At 46.0% G+C, this 17,754-nt stretch overlaps 1 protein-coding gene and 1 long non-coding RNA gene across 4 annotated transcripts in view; one reads left to right on the plus strand and one right to left on the minus strand.

The window, feature by feature from the left end:
* The window catches only part of ENTREP2 (endosomal transmembrane epsin interactor 2), a 424,211-nt gene extending 416,054 nt beyond the window's left edge, over nt 1–8,157 (minus strand). For all 3 annotated transcript variants that reach the window (XM_090029879.1, XM_090029880.1, XM_090029878.1), the window contains exon 1: nt 7,930–8,157. In XM_090029879.1, coding sequence (XP_089886005.1) covers nt 7,930–8,157 — 228 coding nt within the window. The remainder of the gene's footprint in view (nt 1–7,929) is intronic.
* Nucleotides 7,946–15,617, plus strand: LOC149852354 (uncharacterized). Its single transcript, XR_016439440.1, has 4 exons — nt 7,946–8,068; nt 8,993–9,090; nt 10,287–10,392; nt 12,802–15,617. It is a non-coding gene; the product is annotated as an uncharacterized LOC149852354 (long non-coding RNA).
* Nucleotides 15,618–17,754: the final 2,137 nt, after the last annotated feature.

Genomic DNA, 17,754 nt, shown 5'->3' on the forward strand with positions numbered 1-17,754 from the left:
GTCTATATCAGATATCGGCCTTAAGGGGCCGATAATTTTGCCAATCAATACCCGTGCTGCATGCAGGTGCAGTGCAGCACGGAACAGCGTCGGCAGTGCGGAGAGCTGCCTCCAGCTGTTAAGTCAGAAGGGGACGGGGGGAAGGAAGGGGCATGGGGGGGAAGATCAATGCCCCCTGCAGTGAGAGAGGGGGTGGGAGCAGGGGCAGGGGCAGGTGCTGCCCAGCTAGGGCAGGGGTGCAAAACAGAGGCTCGTGGAGTGGGGGCAGCTCCTGTCGCTGTTTGCAGCCCAGGAAGGCAGGGAGGGTGGGGGGCCCAGATCTGTGTGGCGCAGCGTGGGCTGCAGCTGCAGGGTAGAGCCGGAGCCAATGCTCCGTGGGGCTTTTCTTGCTGGGGGCTGGGCTCAGAGCAGGCTCTGGCAGCACTCGGAGGGGCTGCAGCCACCCCAAATTTCACCACAGCTCTGTTCCCAGCCCTGTGCCACTGCTTGGCGCAGCCCTGGCTGAATGCCCTGCCTCTACCCAAGCGCCAGGAAAAGCCAGTGCTGAAGTACATGGCTGGGAGCAGAGCTGCGGCGAAATCTGGAGTGGTTGCAGCCCCTCCCAGCACCTCTGGTGGCTACTCTGAACCCAGCCCCTGTCAAGAAAAGCCCTTCACAGCACCAGCTGCTCTGGCTCTACCCCACAGCGGCAGCCTGCTCTGCACCGCATAGATCCAGGGACACATGCCTCCCAAACCGTGGAGCACAAGCAGCAGAGGGAGCTACCCCCAACCCACAAGCCATGCCTCCATCCCACAAGCCCCGTCCTGTCCCACAAGCCATGCCTCTGACTGGGCAGCGCCTGCCCCTGCCCCCTCCCTCATAGCAGGGGGTATTGATCTGCCCCCCTACACACCCCTTCCCTTCCACCACACCGGACTTACCACCCAATGGCAGCTGTATCAGATCAGTATCAGCTGATAATGCCTCTTTAAATATTGGCTATCAGCCTCCAAAATCTCTCTCGGTGCACCCCTAAAAATTACTTCTGTTAATACTCATCTTACTCTAAGATGAAAGACGTGAAGGTGCAGTTTCCACACTTCTTCATAAAACAGGTTGCAATTCAAACATATTTTTCACAGATTATGAAGATCACACAAGGATTTTCTGATAAAGGATTGAGACTACGTTTCTATACAATCCAGGCAAATCTATGCCCTCAGACCCTCTCACACTATTTATGAAAAATAAAATCATGTTGCCTCTTCTGATCTATTTCATATAACGTAGGAATTAGGTTTGAACTCTGGCCAAAAAATGTCAAAGAAACTCTCATATCTTGTTCCTTACATATACTCTGTTTGATTCAAATGCTTATAGTGATTCTAAAACTTAAGACACCCCAGAACCTTTCCTCTCACTGAATCATAGATAATTTTCTAAAGATAGTGTATACCATGTGATCTGCAGGGTTGAGTATTTAACATCTCCACGAGGGGGAGGAAAGGAAGCTCTTTGTGTAGTTGATATCTATGACGGGGGTGTGCAGTGAAATCTCCATAGTTGCAAATTATACCGAATTATTTGGGGTAGTCAAGTCCCATGCTGGCAGAAAGAAGCTGTAGAACAGCATCACCAGGCTAACAGAGTGGGCAAAAAAATGGCAAATTAACTTCAAAGTTGACAAAGTCAAGGTAATGCATCCACAAAAAAAAGCCTCAACTATACTTAAACAATGATGGGTTCTAAAGCAACGGTTAGGACTCAGAAAAGAGACTTTGGAATCACTGTAGACAATTATTTAAAAAGTCAGTTCTATGTGCAGCAATGACCAAAAAAGCCAATAAAATGTTAGGCATCATTAAGAAGAGAATTGAAAACAAAGTAGAGAACATCATCATGCTATTTTACAAATCCATCTCACACCCATATCTTGAATAATGGGTTCTCACATCTCAAAAAGGATGCAACAGAATTAGAAAAGGTACAGAGAAAGTTAACCAAAATGGTCAGGAACCTGAAGCATACTACAAAAGACTAAAAAGGCTAGGAATCTCCTGTTTGGAAAGGAGAAGTCTGAGGGGTAAGATGAGACAGGTCTACAAAATCATAAAGGTTATGGACCAAGTGAACAGGGAAGCTATTCACCAAGTCACAGAAAACCATAACTAGGGATACCCACTGAAATTAGTTGGGTGGCAAGTTTAAAACTAACAAGAGAAAGTACTTTTTTATGCAACATGTAGTTAACTTGTGGACTTCATTGCCGCAGGAGGTGATGGAGGCAGGCAGCATAGCCACATTCAGAAAGGAACTAAATAAATTCATGGATGGTAAATTGGGACCTCTGGAATTTGCGCCCAAAGTGCACTGCATGGTGACTCCTTTAATCTTGCAATTTCCTTCAACTCCTCTGGCCACTGACTGGTGGAGGGCCCCACCAGCCCAACCACTCGTCACTTGCTCCTAATGGCCAGGAGGTGAAAACCACAGTGTTAAAATATGCCACAGTTTCTGCCTCCCATTCAGTCAGCAGAAAGCAGTGCGGCCACGAGGGCCCCTCTGCCAACCAACAGTGAGAAACAAAAACCATGGTATATTTAAAACTACAGTTTTTGCCTCCCTGCTGACCAGGAGCAAGTGGCAGGGCCCCTCCACCAATCAGTGGTGGGAGAACACATGGGAGAAACTGCACGATTAGAGTTGTGCCCATGCAGTGCACTTCCACCATAAATTACTGTGCTCCTTAATGATGAATGTAGTAATGGCTGTTGAACAAGATGGTTGGAGACGTTTCCTCTGGCTTCTCTAAACCAACAAACAGTGGATGCCAGGAAGGGTATTGAATAAGGGATAGATGATTCTAGAGATATCCGAGTCAATGCTCTCCCTTACCATCCACTTCTGGCACTGCTGGAGACAGGCTACTGAGCTACATGGACCATTGGTCTAACTCATTCTGTTCACAGGTAGTTAGCCGGTAGGTCTTGCTTACATAATCAAGATCAAACTAAGGTAATCGCCAGATGTGGAGACAGGAAGTATCATTTCTCCCAGGCCAGGCTAGGAAGGAGCATTAGTTTTTATGTTCATCCAGAACAGAAGGTGCGGCCCTCTTCCTAGAATAAAATATGCTCAGTTGATTCCAATACATTCCCTGCTGTTGCACCACTGCAACAGCCCAAGCATCAGTAAGACTTTTACCTCCCTATTCCTTATCCATGGCACAAATTCCTGGCTTTATTATTATGGTGCTTTGGGGCAGTGTTGTGAGAGAGAATGAAGTGGATGTTCTTCCAGACTGGGACCTTTCACTCTGCAAACACAGGGGACTGGTAGGCCTTGTCCAGTCCCATGTTCCTCTACCGCAGCAACTGATCTATCAGGCTCCAGTGAAGTGTTCCAAGAGTGAATTTTTTAACCCATCTATAAGATACTAAGTCTTGCTCTCTTCACTTGGATTTGGCTCATTAACCAATCTTCTGACCCCATGGGCTGGACAAGTGACATGGAGTCAGTCCAGATCCCTGCACATCAGCCCAACTATGCATGCCAGGTCATGTTATCTGGCCCACTGGGTTCCCCACAGGTCCAAAAACTTGGCAACAGGAGAGTGGTAATAACACTACCACTACACCCCCACTGCAACATTTCTGGACCAAATCTTACAGAACAATTATTTAAAATGTATATTATTAATATGTATTCCTGAACTACTCATCCCCTGAGGAAACAACTATTCCCTGGCTAATTCCAACAAAGTATTCCTCCACAGCCAGCAAGATGTTTCTCAGAAATACCTGAAAATAAAATGCATGTTAAGTAACTATAACTTTAAGTGAAGAAGCAATACATATATATTTTTTTAAATCAAAGGTTTGCTTGGGGATACCCCCGTGTAACAGACCCAAGAAACATTTGCCCAGGTATAAGGCATATCCCTTGTTGATCAGTTCCATTAACACTCACACCAATTCAAAAGCAGTCCAAGAAAAACTCTAAAAAGTGTTTGACCACGAGGTAAAGACTGCTAAAAGCTACAGAAGTAATTACCTTACTTCTTGTAGAAAAAAATTGTCTACTGGCAATGAATATGTGTAATTGATCCTGGTTGAAGCTTGAAATGTGAGAGAGAGAAAGAAATAACTCAACTATCATCTTCATTTGGTTGCTTCTTAAAGTATATAATCAAGAGGCAAGCAAATAAGCAAATAACCCATTTGGCAAAAAGGTTTTCCAATTGTGATGCTGCATCCAATTGGTTAAAGATGCTATAAATACTATGAAGTGTTTTAGATAAGGTTGCTACTGTGACTAATTTACAGGCCCAGAGTTCTTTAAAATTAACCAGATTAGAAAAATGCTTGATTATCCAATAACTTTTTAACTTTCAGTCATAAATTTGCCAAAAAAATAATAAACATGAAGTCTCAATTTTAATGGATTTCCAAGCAGCAGCAATACTACAAGCCAGTAATTAGTAAAGTTTCAAAACACAGATCTAACAACAGACAACTGACCTGGCACTCTCCCTGAAGACCTATAGTAATGTCATAATACTCGACTACTATTAAGGCCTGAGGAAGGGTACTGCAATGCCCAGAAGCTTTCCTATGCCTATACCAGCCATACAGTTGGTCCAAGAAAAGAGATATCACTCGCAAGAATTCTTGGCTCTAGTATACTCAGCAGCAGTGATCCCTCACAGTGGAGGATGATCACTACCACAGGTCAAGTAAAAGGTTGGAAAGGAAGAGGCTACAGGTATTTGTGGCTGGATCAAGTAAGGGAAGCCTGCGTGTGACTTGTTTTGTGAGGAGGTCGTTGCGCATCAGCAACCTCCTGGATTTTGGTGGAAGAGAAACCTGTGTCCAGTGCCAAGAAGATCCAAGACAAGTGGGGTTACTCTTTCACTGCAATCTTCATCCACCTTTACAGCCATTGAGAAGCATGCCTTCTTCATCTGCCTGCTCCACCATTGACGTCTTTACATTATGTTGGACTGCTCTTCATCTGATACCTGACCTTTGACCTTACCACCATGGGTGACCCTACCAGGAGTAAAAGACTCCCAACAGTGTTGCTCTTACAGTCATCTGTACACACAAGCGTCTCTGCCCCATTAAGGTTAGTGAAGAGGCTTCCATGGAGAGGTCAGTATACTATTAACCACACAAGACATAGGCAACATAGTGGGGGGACAAAGGGGCACGTGCGCCCCCTGCGATTGGCCACCACCAAAGCTGCTGCTGGCTTCTGCTGGTGGTTGCTGCCCCCCACTCCACCCCACCCCACCCCACCCCTTTGCTGCTGACACAGCTGCCAGTGGCTGTGGGTGGTCTCCACTCACCACCCCCCCAATGACAGTGCAGGTGGAGGCTGTGGGTGGTCCCCATTTGCCACCCCACCACCACCACCAAGGGTGGCGGCTGAAGGCAGTCCCTGCTCACCACCAACAGCACGGGTGGCGGCTGAGGATGGTCCCTGCTTGCCGCTCGCCACCATGGTGGCTCCCCAGTCACAGGAGGCACCAGTCATTCATGACATGAGATAACAGTATACTTGTATATTAAGGCACTGTTAGCATCCACAGCAATTTCAGACTAGGGAAAATGTGGAACAAGATGCCTGTCTTAGAAGCATCTGTCAAAGATAAGATGCAGAAGCATTCAAATATTCAAATTTTCTGGTAAGCCAGTACAAGGTACCCATGACTAGGCTACTGCCCGCCCATAGATGTTTTTAGACTGACAAATACTCAAGGCAATTCTTGTGTTTCGTGAAGAATACAAAGGAAGAGATTTTTTTCAAATATATTCTACACTTGAGACTTATTTTGTATTAGCTGTCTAAACTTTGTATTATTTGAAATGGTACCTTAACGCTATACAAAAGACAAGACTCTGTAATTACAAATTACATTATTTGGAAGGTGTTATTTGCTTGAATGCACAACCATCCAGCCTGTGTCTCCTTAGTTTGTCAGGCTAAGTACCCAAACCTGCTACAGCTGTCTTGTCTTAACAGCATATTAGTATGTAAGTAGTCAGATTTCAGATTTGAAATTAATATCTCATCATTATGAATGGTCACACTTCCACTGCTTGCAATATTATAGTTTTAGATTCAATTGTGAATTCAGCCATGTGCTCATTACAGAACCATAGTGACATTACAAAATGACATATATTTTTTTAAACTACAGGCTTAGATACTAAACTATGCTAAAAAAAAATTTCAGAAAAGTCTTTAAAGTGCTGTAGAACGCAGAGCTTTTCCTGCCTTGCCAAGGGTCTATTCTAGACTGACTTCAAAAACAAAAACAAACCACATGAGCTAAATAATTTGTGTTGGGTATAAACATGATCAGCAATGATTTTTGAAAATGTGCCCCTCCTATTAGATATTTAGAATGACTGGACCGCAAGTCAACTAAATACCACTTTGTTTTTTGGACAAATAAGGTTAGAGACACTCTGGTAGACTGAAAAGTATTTTTGGGGGGAGATGAGGGGATAGAACACCACTCTTGAAATGCATAATCTTGTAAAACTAAATAAAGGTTCTTGCCAGTACCTTACAGGGGCTGCTTAGTAATCTTAGTGCCCTTCACCGATTCACTGTTCCTACTTTGCTCTTTATTAAAAAGAACTTCCACAGACATGTTTTAATATTAGAAGTGCAGATAATCAGTGCAGATGGAGGCCATCAACCCAGACCCCACCCCAAAAAAGAATCAACTATTTTTTTTAAATCCTAGTATGGTACAACATAAGGAAAAAGAAACATAGTCAGCAGAAATCACGTGTAGACACCTCCTTGCATAAAATATTATGAACTAAATATTTAGGATGAATGAATCACTTTCTTAGATCTTATCTACTTCAGAGATCTGTAGGCTTCTCTTTTGTTAGCATTATGTTTTGGTGAACTTCCCTAAAACAGATACACTCAGCAAAGCAACAGCAATGCAAGGGCAAAAGTAGTTTACATTCCTCAATGGAGCAGTGTAGATGCTTTCTGCAACTGCGAGGGTTTGTGTCTTGAGTGTGTACATTAAAATCTGTTCCTGCTGTTCTAATCTCATTTTATTACCTCCAGCACAACCTGTCTGGTAGTTATGTTTGCAGTCAAGCATAAACCTGTGCCAAGACCTTGAGAAACAGCAGCAAATAAATATGGATCCAGTGAGCTCTGAAGACCAGAGTTCTTTAGGTTAGAAGTCAAATGATCCCAGAGGAGTTGTATACAAACTGAACCTTTTGACAACAGGAATAACAGGGAAGCTGTGCAATATCTAACCAACACTAAACGTTTAGTCAGGGGTTTCAGTTAATTCATCAATCAGTTTCTTGCACGAGGTGTTTAAACAGAACTTGAAGCTTCCCTTTTTTATCTCAATACAAAACCAGACCTTTGGATGGCCCCACAGCACATCATCTCTAACCTGAATCCATGCAACCCAGGAGAAAGGGTGGGGGGGATTGAGAGGATGAAGGAGGAAAGGGAGAAATGCCATTACTGCTGCACTTCAAGACAGAAAACCTGCTGTTTAAAAACAAAACCCCGAGTCCTCTTGTTCCAAAATACAGCAGCAGAGCTTTGGCGAGAGCCTGCTTCCCCCTTGACAAGAAGTTCTTCTCAGACTCCCCCGCCCTCCCGGCCCCTTCCAGCAGGTCTGAACAGCGAGACGCACAGCAGCTGGGGGCAGTGCAGACTTGTGCCAGCCCTGGCACTGAGGGTCATCGCCTCCCCAGAGGGGGTTGGGGAAGCAGCTGCCCCAGGGGCACCCTAAAGGCTGGGGGCGGCTCCGCAGAGGAGCCAGCCCGGGGACGGAGGCAAGCGCCTCCTGCCGCACCGCACGGGGGTGCGCAGCCCGTGCCTGCTCCTTCGCCCGAGGGCGCTCCGCTCCTGCCAAGGGCCCGCCGGGCACCCTCCCTCACTCACCGAGAAGCCGGCCCAGAACGGGCAGGAGTGGCGGACGCGGGCCGAGGTGGTGAGCGCCAGGGCGGCGAAGCTGACGGCCACGATGAGGCAGCCGAGCACCATCTGCGAGACGCCGAGCGAGAGCATGATGCGGGAGCGGGTGCGGTACTCGCGCAGGCGGGACAGGCTGCGGGACAGGGCGGCGGGGCTGAGCGAGCGGCCCCCCGCGCCGCCCGCGCCCGGCGGCATCCTGCAGCGGCAGCGGCGGCGCTCACGGGGCGGGCGCGGGCGCGGGCGCGGGCGGGCGGAGCATCCCCCGCTCTGCCTCCGCTCCCGCCTCCGGGCCGCGCGGGAAGTTGCGCTCGGGCGCGGGGCGCCGCCGCCCGCTCAGCCGCCGCCGGCCCCCATCGCCCGCTCTCCCGCCCGCGGGGCGCCGCCGCCTCCTGCTCCGCCGGGCCGGGCCGGGCAGGTGCGGGCGGCGGGGCCGGAGAGCGGCGCCGGCTCCTGCTCGGCTCGGCGGCTGCTGCCTCTCCGGGGAGGGCGGGCGGGAGGCAGTGCAGGGTAGTGCAGTGCAGCGCAGCGCAGCGGCGGGGGGAGCTGTTTACGGCCCAGGGTGGGTGGAGGCAGCGCGGCCTCCGGCTCCGGGGGGAGAGCGGCGGATGAGGCGAGCCGCAGCCGCCCCGGGCGGGGGAGGAGACGGGAGGGGGAGCCCGCGGCGGGCGCCAGGCGCCTCCTGCCGCCCCCGGGAGCCGGGCGGGGCGAGGCGGCCCCGGCGCAGGGGTCGGAGCAAACCCCGCTCCGCTTCGTGCATCAGGCAGCGCTCCGGGGCGGCAGGAGGCGCCGGCCGGCGGCCGGTTCTCCCTGGCTCCGCGCAGGCAGGTGAAACGCCCCGCTGCGCCACAGCTACCGCCTTAGGGTCGGGGCTCAGAGCCTCTCCTTCGGGCCTTGACCTTGTGCCAGGCTGAGAAAGGCTGTCGCCCTGGCTATCCACACACCTAACCTAGAGGGGGTGGCCTCAGAAACACGAGTGAGTACAGCAGCAGGCTATTGGGAAGGGAGAGACACTCGCTTCCTCTTTTCATAGACAGCAAGAGGCCTAACTTAGATTGCGGACCACCGCCTGCACTGGGGACATCCACAGGGGCTTCCAGGCAGCACAGCAGCAAGCAGAATATTGTGCGTGTATGTATCTTTTTTTGACACCCTGGAGTTAAGTCTTGTGCAAAATTGTATGCATCAAACTTAAGTTTGTATTTGTAGAATCATAGAGAAGTCTGGAAGAGACCTTCAGAGGTCATCTAGTTCAAGCCTCTGCCTGAGGCAGGATCATCCCTATCCAAACCATCCTGTACAACCCATAACCTAAACTCTACATAAGTCTACAGTCAGCCCTAACTTGCCACAAGTAAAGCAGGGGAACCATGGCAGCCAATGAAATGTATCTTTTTTTTCCCTTTTTTTTTTTTTTTTGACACGCTGTAGTTATCTCTGTGCAAAAATGCGTGCATCATATATGCTCAAGAAACTCCAGGTAGAGGGCCACATTCCCTACTAGATAAAGGATAAGATCCCCACTGTCCATACCAATCTGACCAGGGGATAAAATTCATTCCTGACCCCAAGTATGGCAATTCATCTGACCCTGAGCAGGAACTTCCAGCTTTGGTCCCAGCAGGAGCACTGGCAAACCCCAGTCAAAGAACCCAGCCTTGGCTGCGGCCAACACCCAGTGCCCCTGAGGGAGGCTGAAAAACACCCTGACGCATGTAGCAGAAAGGGAAGGAGGATGGGGACCAGCAAACCCTAGAAGCATGGGAAATCTCCATAGTAGAATACAGGCAGAGCTATGCCTGGATCAGCCCTGACCAGTAGCTGTCCAGCCTCTTCTTGAACACCTCCAGTGATGGAGAGTCCACTGCTTCCCTAGGCAGTCTGTTCCACTCCCTCACTACTCTAACAGTGAAGAAGTTTTTCCACAAATCCAATCTAAACTTACTTTGCTGCAACTTCAAGCCATTGGTCTGCATCCTCCTCTCCAGCAGAAGGAGAGAAAAGATGCTTTTTCTCTTCTTTATGGCAGCCCTTCCAGTATTTGAAGACTGCTGTCGTATCCCCTCTTAAACACCTTTTCTGCCAGCAGAACATGCCTAGTTCCTTCATTCTCTCCCCATGTGACTTGCCTTCCAACCAGCTGAGTTGCCCACCTCTGGACCTTCTCTAACTTCTCCACGTCCTTTTTAAAATGTGGAGCCCAGAACTGCACGCAGTATCCAGATAAGGCCTAATCAGTGCTGAGTAAAGAGGCACTATCACCTCCCATGTCTTTCACCTACCACTTCTACTGATGCACCTCAGAACTACATTCATCTTTTGTGCAGCTACATCACACCGCAGATTTATAGAGAGCCTGTGATCTACTTGGACTCCACTTCTCTAGTCTTTGTTCTGCAGAATGTCCCTGCCCTGGGCGATGCAGTTCTCAAGGTGAGGTTCATTCTTTTTTCATGCTTGCACGTATTCAATATTCAGTTCTTCAGGAGGGTAGGGCCTGTATATGTGTTTCCTTGAGGCCTCTCAAAACCAACTACAACTCTATTGCAGGCCCACTAATGCAAAGCAGAAAAGATTTTTTCTCGTTTGTTTAATTCTGTTTATACCATAAACTAATTAGGTCAGATGATGTGATTACAATACAAGTTTTCTCCTTACTTGGTTAAAGATACAGCTTTGTCACGCAGCATAGATACGACCTAATCAGATCCCCAAATGGCACACCAGACTGGTACCTTTCCAGCAGTTACGTCCTATCTAACTACTGCGGTAGAACTATTGGCAACATGTAAGGAGTGCACACCACGTGCACATGCACCCCCTGAGATTGGCTATGCCCCCCACTGAGAGAATTGCCAGCAGCACTTCCGAGTTTGCCACCAGTGGCAGCATTTGGCTGCTGGGGGACCCCTCCCCCCCAGGCACTGGTCAGCCTCTGGGGGACCCCTCATACTTCCCAGTCAGCAATCAGCCACTGGTATCCCCCCAATATTAGGAGGCATCAGTCACCCATTGGTAGAACTGTGTTTATCCATATTCTAACAGTGCTCTTAAGCTAGGGACAGACATTCAAAAAGCCTGAGCCTGAATTGATTCAATCTTTGCAGGTTAGTCTAACCTGCAAAGCTTGAAATGATTTGGAGGTGGATAGACATTCCCTTTTCATTTCAGAAATGCAGACATACGCCTGCAGTGGCTCAGGCTTGAAGCTGAGGGGCACTACAGCATGCTCTCCCTTCCCTTGGACAATGCTGAGCTGAGGGGGGCATGGCCAGGCCCTACAGGATGCTCTGAATAGGGAGGGATTCCGCCCCCCTTGCTGCTCCTCTGAGAGCCAGCAGGTAGTTGCATAGCATTTACTTACACAGCAGGGAGTCACACAGCATTTATCAGCCCATCAGCAAAGCAAAGCTTCTCTCATTAGTTCAAGATCTTCTTAAATGACTTTTTCCAAGGAAGGAACAAAGGGACTTACCAGCTGAGCTGTTGATTAGTTCCAAAAAGCCCTAAGCCAACACTGTCATGTCCGCCCTTGTCCCCTTTCCCACAGCACAGACTGTAGCCAGCATGTGGTCTGCTAGCTAATGCTGAGAGGTGTCTGTGTAAGGCAAACGGGAGGGCGGAATCCCTGCTTGAGCAAGAAGTGGGGAGAGGAGGGGGGCAGGAGGAAACCAGGCAAATGCCACTGTACCTGCAGTCTCTGCCGAGCTCCAGCCAGGAAGCGGAGAGGCAGGGCCAGCCCAGCTGGGCTGGAGCAAGAGCAGAGCCCCACCCAGGCTTGCAAAGCATCTTGGGTGCTGGGGGAGTCTGGTTTAACTTGAACCAGGAAGGGGTCTGGGACAGACATTGCATAAACCGGTTTGACCCAAATCAGTTAAGTCTGATACTACATTAAACCGGGTTTATCTCAAACTGGTTTCAGCCATTTTCAAACTGGTTTATGTGCACTGAACATCTGTTCTGTTACAGGTTTAAACCAGTTTCTGATCATTTAAACTGGCTTATGTGTAATGTCTGTCCCTAGCCTTAATGGTTTTTATTCCAGCCCAGAGCAATGCTAAACATTTTCCATGTTTCCATATTTAAAGTGATCCAAATAAAAAACAAAATGGTGCCCATTATCCTTAGGCACTCCCGGCTTAATTTGAATGGGAACTTGTTGATAATAATATATTAGCTTAATTTCTGGCCTTCACTGCCATTCCTGTATCATGATCCTGAAAGGATAGAGAGCCACAGGGCTGGTTTAATGATAAGAAAAGAAGGAGCTTTTTTTTCTTTTTAATTAAGGCAACTATAAAAACAAAACCCATGTTACTTTCCTACTAGTACCACTCTCCTTCACCTTCAAAGACCTCAGTGTGTGTATGAGTTGAGAATGTAATGAGGAAAAGGAGGAAGAGACCAACAGAAAAGAGAGTGTGGAAATTTGTCAGATCACAGTAAACTCTGGGTATTTCAGGCTGCTGGATAGCTCCGTAGAGAACTGTAACTGCACGACAGAAGCTGAAGTGTCTTTATTACTCTGATCTCCAGTCGCCACAAGAATGAAGGAGGTAGAAAACAAATTTCCTCCCAGGGACGTGCTGAGCTAAGTCACTGCCCCAAATTGAGGCCATTATTTCAAAATATATTTGGAAATGACAGTGTAAAAACCAGAGGGAGGGCAAAGGCCACAAGGAACATCATTCATGCATTACATCAAGGTATAAAGGCAACTGTAGTATATGAAAACAAAAAAATTAAATGCCTTTGACATCAACAATGGGGTGAAATGGGTGTGTTTTAGCTTCTGTGTTTTTTAACATCTGCTTTTCATTCCTGCGTCGTCATGCATTGAAGGACAGCAATGATGGCACATATCTTCAAACCAGACTAGATGGAGGCTTGTTCAAAACTGCAAGGTGTAGAACAAAAACCAAGGTGAAAGAGCTGGTTCTGTGAGATTTCCTGTTTGCAGATGATGCAGCTTTGGTTGCCCACAGTAAATCTTCCCTGCAGAATCTCTTGGGCAGATTTTCTGAGTTATGCAAGAGCTTCAGGATGGCAGTTAGTCTCAAGAAGACTCTGAGCATATACCAAGGGATGGAAGAACCAATACCTTACATCACTCTTGGTGTTGTTGACAGTTTTTGCTACTTGAGTTCTACAGTCATTGGGAATCTTGACCTTCAGACTGAATTGACTAAAAGAATTGGAAAAACAGCTAAGAATTTTGGACTATTACAGAAATGTGTCTGGAATAACAGCAAACTCAGCTAAGGTGAAGATGCAAATCTTGTGTGCTGTCATCCCTGCTTTATGGTTCAGAAACACAGAATACATATGGTAGGTATATCAAGAAACTGAACAGCTTCCACATGAGAGATCTCTGTAAGATCCTGTGTTCAGTCTTCCCACTTTTTCAGAGGTACTGGAGCATGCAAGACTGACACACTCAGAAACCACTAACAAGAAGAACAGGTTGAGGTGGATTGGTCACATTAGCAGAATGGGAAGAGACCATATCCACAAGAATGTTTTGTATAATGAGATTTGAGATGGCTCTAGAAAGCAGGGTCGCCCTCTACAGTGGCACCAAAATATTGAACAACATAATAATTTTTGCACAAGTCAACTTTGAAAGCTGGAAGGAGAGAGCAGAATCCCGTCTGATCTTGGGGGAACATCTAGCATTGGGTGCATCTCAATATGAAGTGGCTTTGATCCAGAGAATGGAAGCAAAATGAGAAAAAAGAAAGCAGTGTGCTGTAAACTTGGACTCCAATTCAAACAGCATACAGATTTGTGAAATTTGTAACAAGCTGTGTTGCTCTTGATTTGGGCTTTTCAACCACAAACAGATTCATGAAGCATCAGACTAGACCTCTTACATGTACACCAGGATCCAGAGGATTGAAGGTTGCCTACTATTTGGAAATGATGACAGAGCCTGGGTTGTTAAGCATCTGAAATTCAAAGCTATCCTAAAGATCCTGCCACTCTGAGGGAAACAAAAGTGGAATGGCATGGGGGACTGAGTGCAGAGGGTAGAGAAATATCAGATCCTTGTTGTTTGCATGACTGTACTACCTACCCACCAGGGTGGCCAAAAATTTTTAAGGCTTTTCTTAATAAAGTAAGGCAATCAGTTTAAAGTACGGTGTTAATATGCATGCCTATATTAAGCCACTATGAAGATGTTCTTAGTCAGGACAGCATGCTCTGGGAAGTTAAGACACAATAAGCTAGCATGCCGTCAATTCATACCCTGATTCACCATGTGGACATTCTTGCATTTTCATAGCATTCCAAAATGAACTAACCACTATGTACAAAGATAAGTCTTAGTGCATATGGGGTATCCACAAAAGGGAGGTTGACTCCACTGTGAATTCACACCCTAACTTACAACATACTAACTTTCCTATGTAAACAAGTTCTTTGCTACTTCACGAACTGTGTCTACATATACCACTTAAGTTGCAACAAACTAAGACTACCTGAAAGAGAACATCCAGATGGGGATTTAACGGACTTCAATTTATGCACAAAGGGCCAGATTTGGTTGTATTGGACATCTAAGGCTTAAGCACCCAAGTATAATCCCAGTCTACCCTGGTTAAGTCCTTGAAAATCCATTAATGCATCTATTTTTATAACATACAATTATCTAACCTTAAGACTGAATCATTAAGCAAGGAAGAGGAAGACCCCCCCACATGAGTAAGATAAAATACTGTATTTTCTCACATACAGCATGCCCCATGTGTAGTACACGGCTTGGTTTTTCAGGGGAGTCTGAAGGAGGGGAAAAAAAAAAAGAAAAAAGCCTTCAGTTGAGGTAAGTGAGTGGCAGTAGCAAGGGAGCTAAGCCCACTCCCAAGCTTTCTGCCAGCCACATGCACTGGATGGGGCCCACAGACTGGGCCAGTGTCAAGTCTGACCCCACATACTGGCACCAGAGCCATGTGCTGGGTCCGACTCAGTGAACCAAGTCTGGGACTGTACACTGGGTTTAGAGTCATGATCTAACCTCAGAGCCACTGTATAGTCCTGAAGTCAGTGCACCAGTCCAACCTGGCACATGGCCCCAGAGCTGGCGCACATAAATTGGCTCAGCATGCTGGGTCCAACTCCAGTACATGGCTCCAGAGTCAGTGCATGAGATTAGACACAACTGTCAGGTTTGAGGCAATGTTGGGTCTGGTCATGGACCAACACCATGTACCAGCCTGATCTGGTGTGGAAGAAGAGAGGGAATTCCCACAAATCCAGAAATTTGTGGGCAAGGAACAGTGGCAACGTTAATACAGCAATTAACGCTGCCACCACTTTCTCTTCCCCTCCTTGCCCACCAAATTTCTGGACCTGTGGGGATTCTTTTTCATCGCATATAATATGATGAGACCCCAGTCTTTCCCAGGGGAGAAAGGTGTGGATTAAATATGAGAAAATGTAGTAGGATCACGCTTAGGCATCTAAATCCACTTACACATAATAAATGGAATAAGCTTCTACAGACCATTTAAGAAAAAGACTTGGTGACTTTTGACAGTGCAGTAGCTGTGGGTTTGTTTGTTTTTTTCTATTTTCTGCAGTTTTTGTCTTAAGTACTTAATTGCTTTATGATTTAATTTTCAGGTCCAAGAGAATTTCTGACAACTTTTAAAAGCATAAAAGCCCATGTAAAATGAATTTACTGGTAATTCAAGAACTATTTATTTTGCATATTTCAGCTTCTTTTTTATCATAATAAAGTTGTTAATAATTAAAAGAAAAGGAAAGCCTTGGGCTTTTTTTCAAATCTATCAATGTTTAAATTTGGCTACAGCAACTTTAAACAAATAAATGTATAGCCCCCAAATGCCACATTTTTCCACAAATTTAATTTCTTGAAGGCAGCCGAAAGGGCACTGCCTACAGGACTTTGTTATCAGCCCCTTAAAAAGATCAAAACACAGAAGGCAGCACAGTAATGATCTATCTTCTATAGTAATTGTCTCATTACTGTCATTCTTTATGGGCTCCCAACCAGTTCAGGAGCAACTTTGCAAGTTGTTTACTAATTGGAAGATGGAAGTTCCTTCTTCTGGTTACCAATAATTGTTTTAAAAACATTAAAGTATATGAAATCCACTAACCAAAGGGCACTTTGCAAGAGTGATGAAACAGTAGTATTGTTAAAAACAATTAAATTCACAGCTGAGATGAATCTTGAATACCTATTTATGACCTGACATGACCAATAAGGAAACTGTTAAAAAGCTGGATGTAGACCTGGGTACTGCAAATAAGCCTGAGGACTCTGTTCTGCTGTCACTTATGCCTAGCATGTAATAGAAATTCACATACTTTACATGATTTAATTATGTTAAGCGCTTCTTCATATAACTTAAAGGAAATATGCTGCCTTCAGGTGAAAGCAGCAGCAGAGATCTAAGTTATACTTAACAGCATGCATCCTAAAGATATAGTGGGAATTAGTCAAAATGTGGTGTCACTGTTGACAAGTAAACCATTTTCTTTTCCAAAAGGAAAAAAGCCTTTTGATCTGTATTCCCTCAACCCTTTCTAGCCGTATTGTATTTAAAAACAAAGGCATTTAAGTCAGATGTGCTTCGCTAAGCATCAGAATAGGAGGAAAAACATATTTTTTCAATAAACCATTCAAAAGGATAAGTCCTCACAGTACCAGAAGTAGTTATTTTGCTTCTGGTGTCTGCATTGCAGGTGTATTAAGGCACCTTACACACCTTATTTCTATTGTGCAATAAGCTGGTTCACTGCACAATAAATTTAGACATGCCACAAATGCAAAGTAATGATCACACAACAAAAACAGTCAATGAGCCACAAAGTTGTTGCTTAAAAAAATTCAGTGTATTTTTGTAGCTGGTTCCTATCAAGCTAGCTTTAATTTGAACATGTGGCATGTCTCATATAGAGTGGGACTGTTTGGTTGGGTCCTTCAGTATCCCAGAGTAGATTTCTCTATCTCTCCCCATCCCCTTCTTCCTGCAAGGTGGGCTCTGTAACTCATGCTTAACTCTACTGCCCCAGTGCGAAGCAGCAGGAGATGTCATGACTTTCAACCAATCCTTCCTTTCTTCAAACAGCCTGAGGTCCTGAAGAGTTGGTGCTGCTTCTGCATCACACCCCTCAACCCTTCTCATGGTCCCTCTCAGCTCCTTCCCCCAGGAGTAGCCCAGCTTCTCATTTCCACAGCTGAAGCAAGGGATGACAACCCCTGCTAGCAGCTCTCCAGCTCTCCTTGCTGGGAGAGCCAATTCGCCTCTGGGTAGCTTACCCTCTGAACATGAGAGCAGGTCACATGGCATGACAGTTTGCACAGAGTGATGTTATGGAAATAACGTCTGCCTGGGGCCTGAGTAATGAACGTCAAGGTTTGGTACTTAGGATGAGTTCTAACATGAAGTATGCCATCATTTACTGCATGCATTTTAATTACATCTTTTATATATATAAAATACACACACATACACTCTGCCCCCTGACATTTTCAGTACTTTATTCCTGGTAATGTTTCACACCTATCACATTGTACACTACACTCCATATAGAATATTAAACACATCATGTTATAAAATAAAATCATCATGAAACTTGCTATATGGACACTGAACACCAAACAAAAAGAGTTAATTTGCAACAGGACTTTCAATATATTCCCACACAAACTAAGGTTTGAGTACATATTGTCTTTCAAAATCATTATCAATCTAGAAGACCTTAGTGATAAAGAAAGTAAAAAGATAAAACTGCCTTTTCTAAGACAGGTTGGAGGGTTATGGT

This window comes from Crocodylus siamensis, chromosome 15, assembly GCF_052110815.1.
Source record: "Crocodylus siamensis isolate JL-2025a chromosome 15, ASM5211081v1, whole genome shotgun sequence".
Lineage (NCBI taxonomy): Eukaryota > Metazoa > Chordata > Crocodylia > Crocodylidae > Crocodylus > Crocodylus siamensis.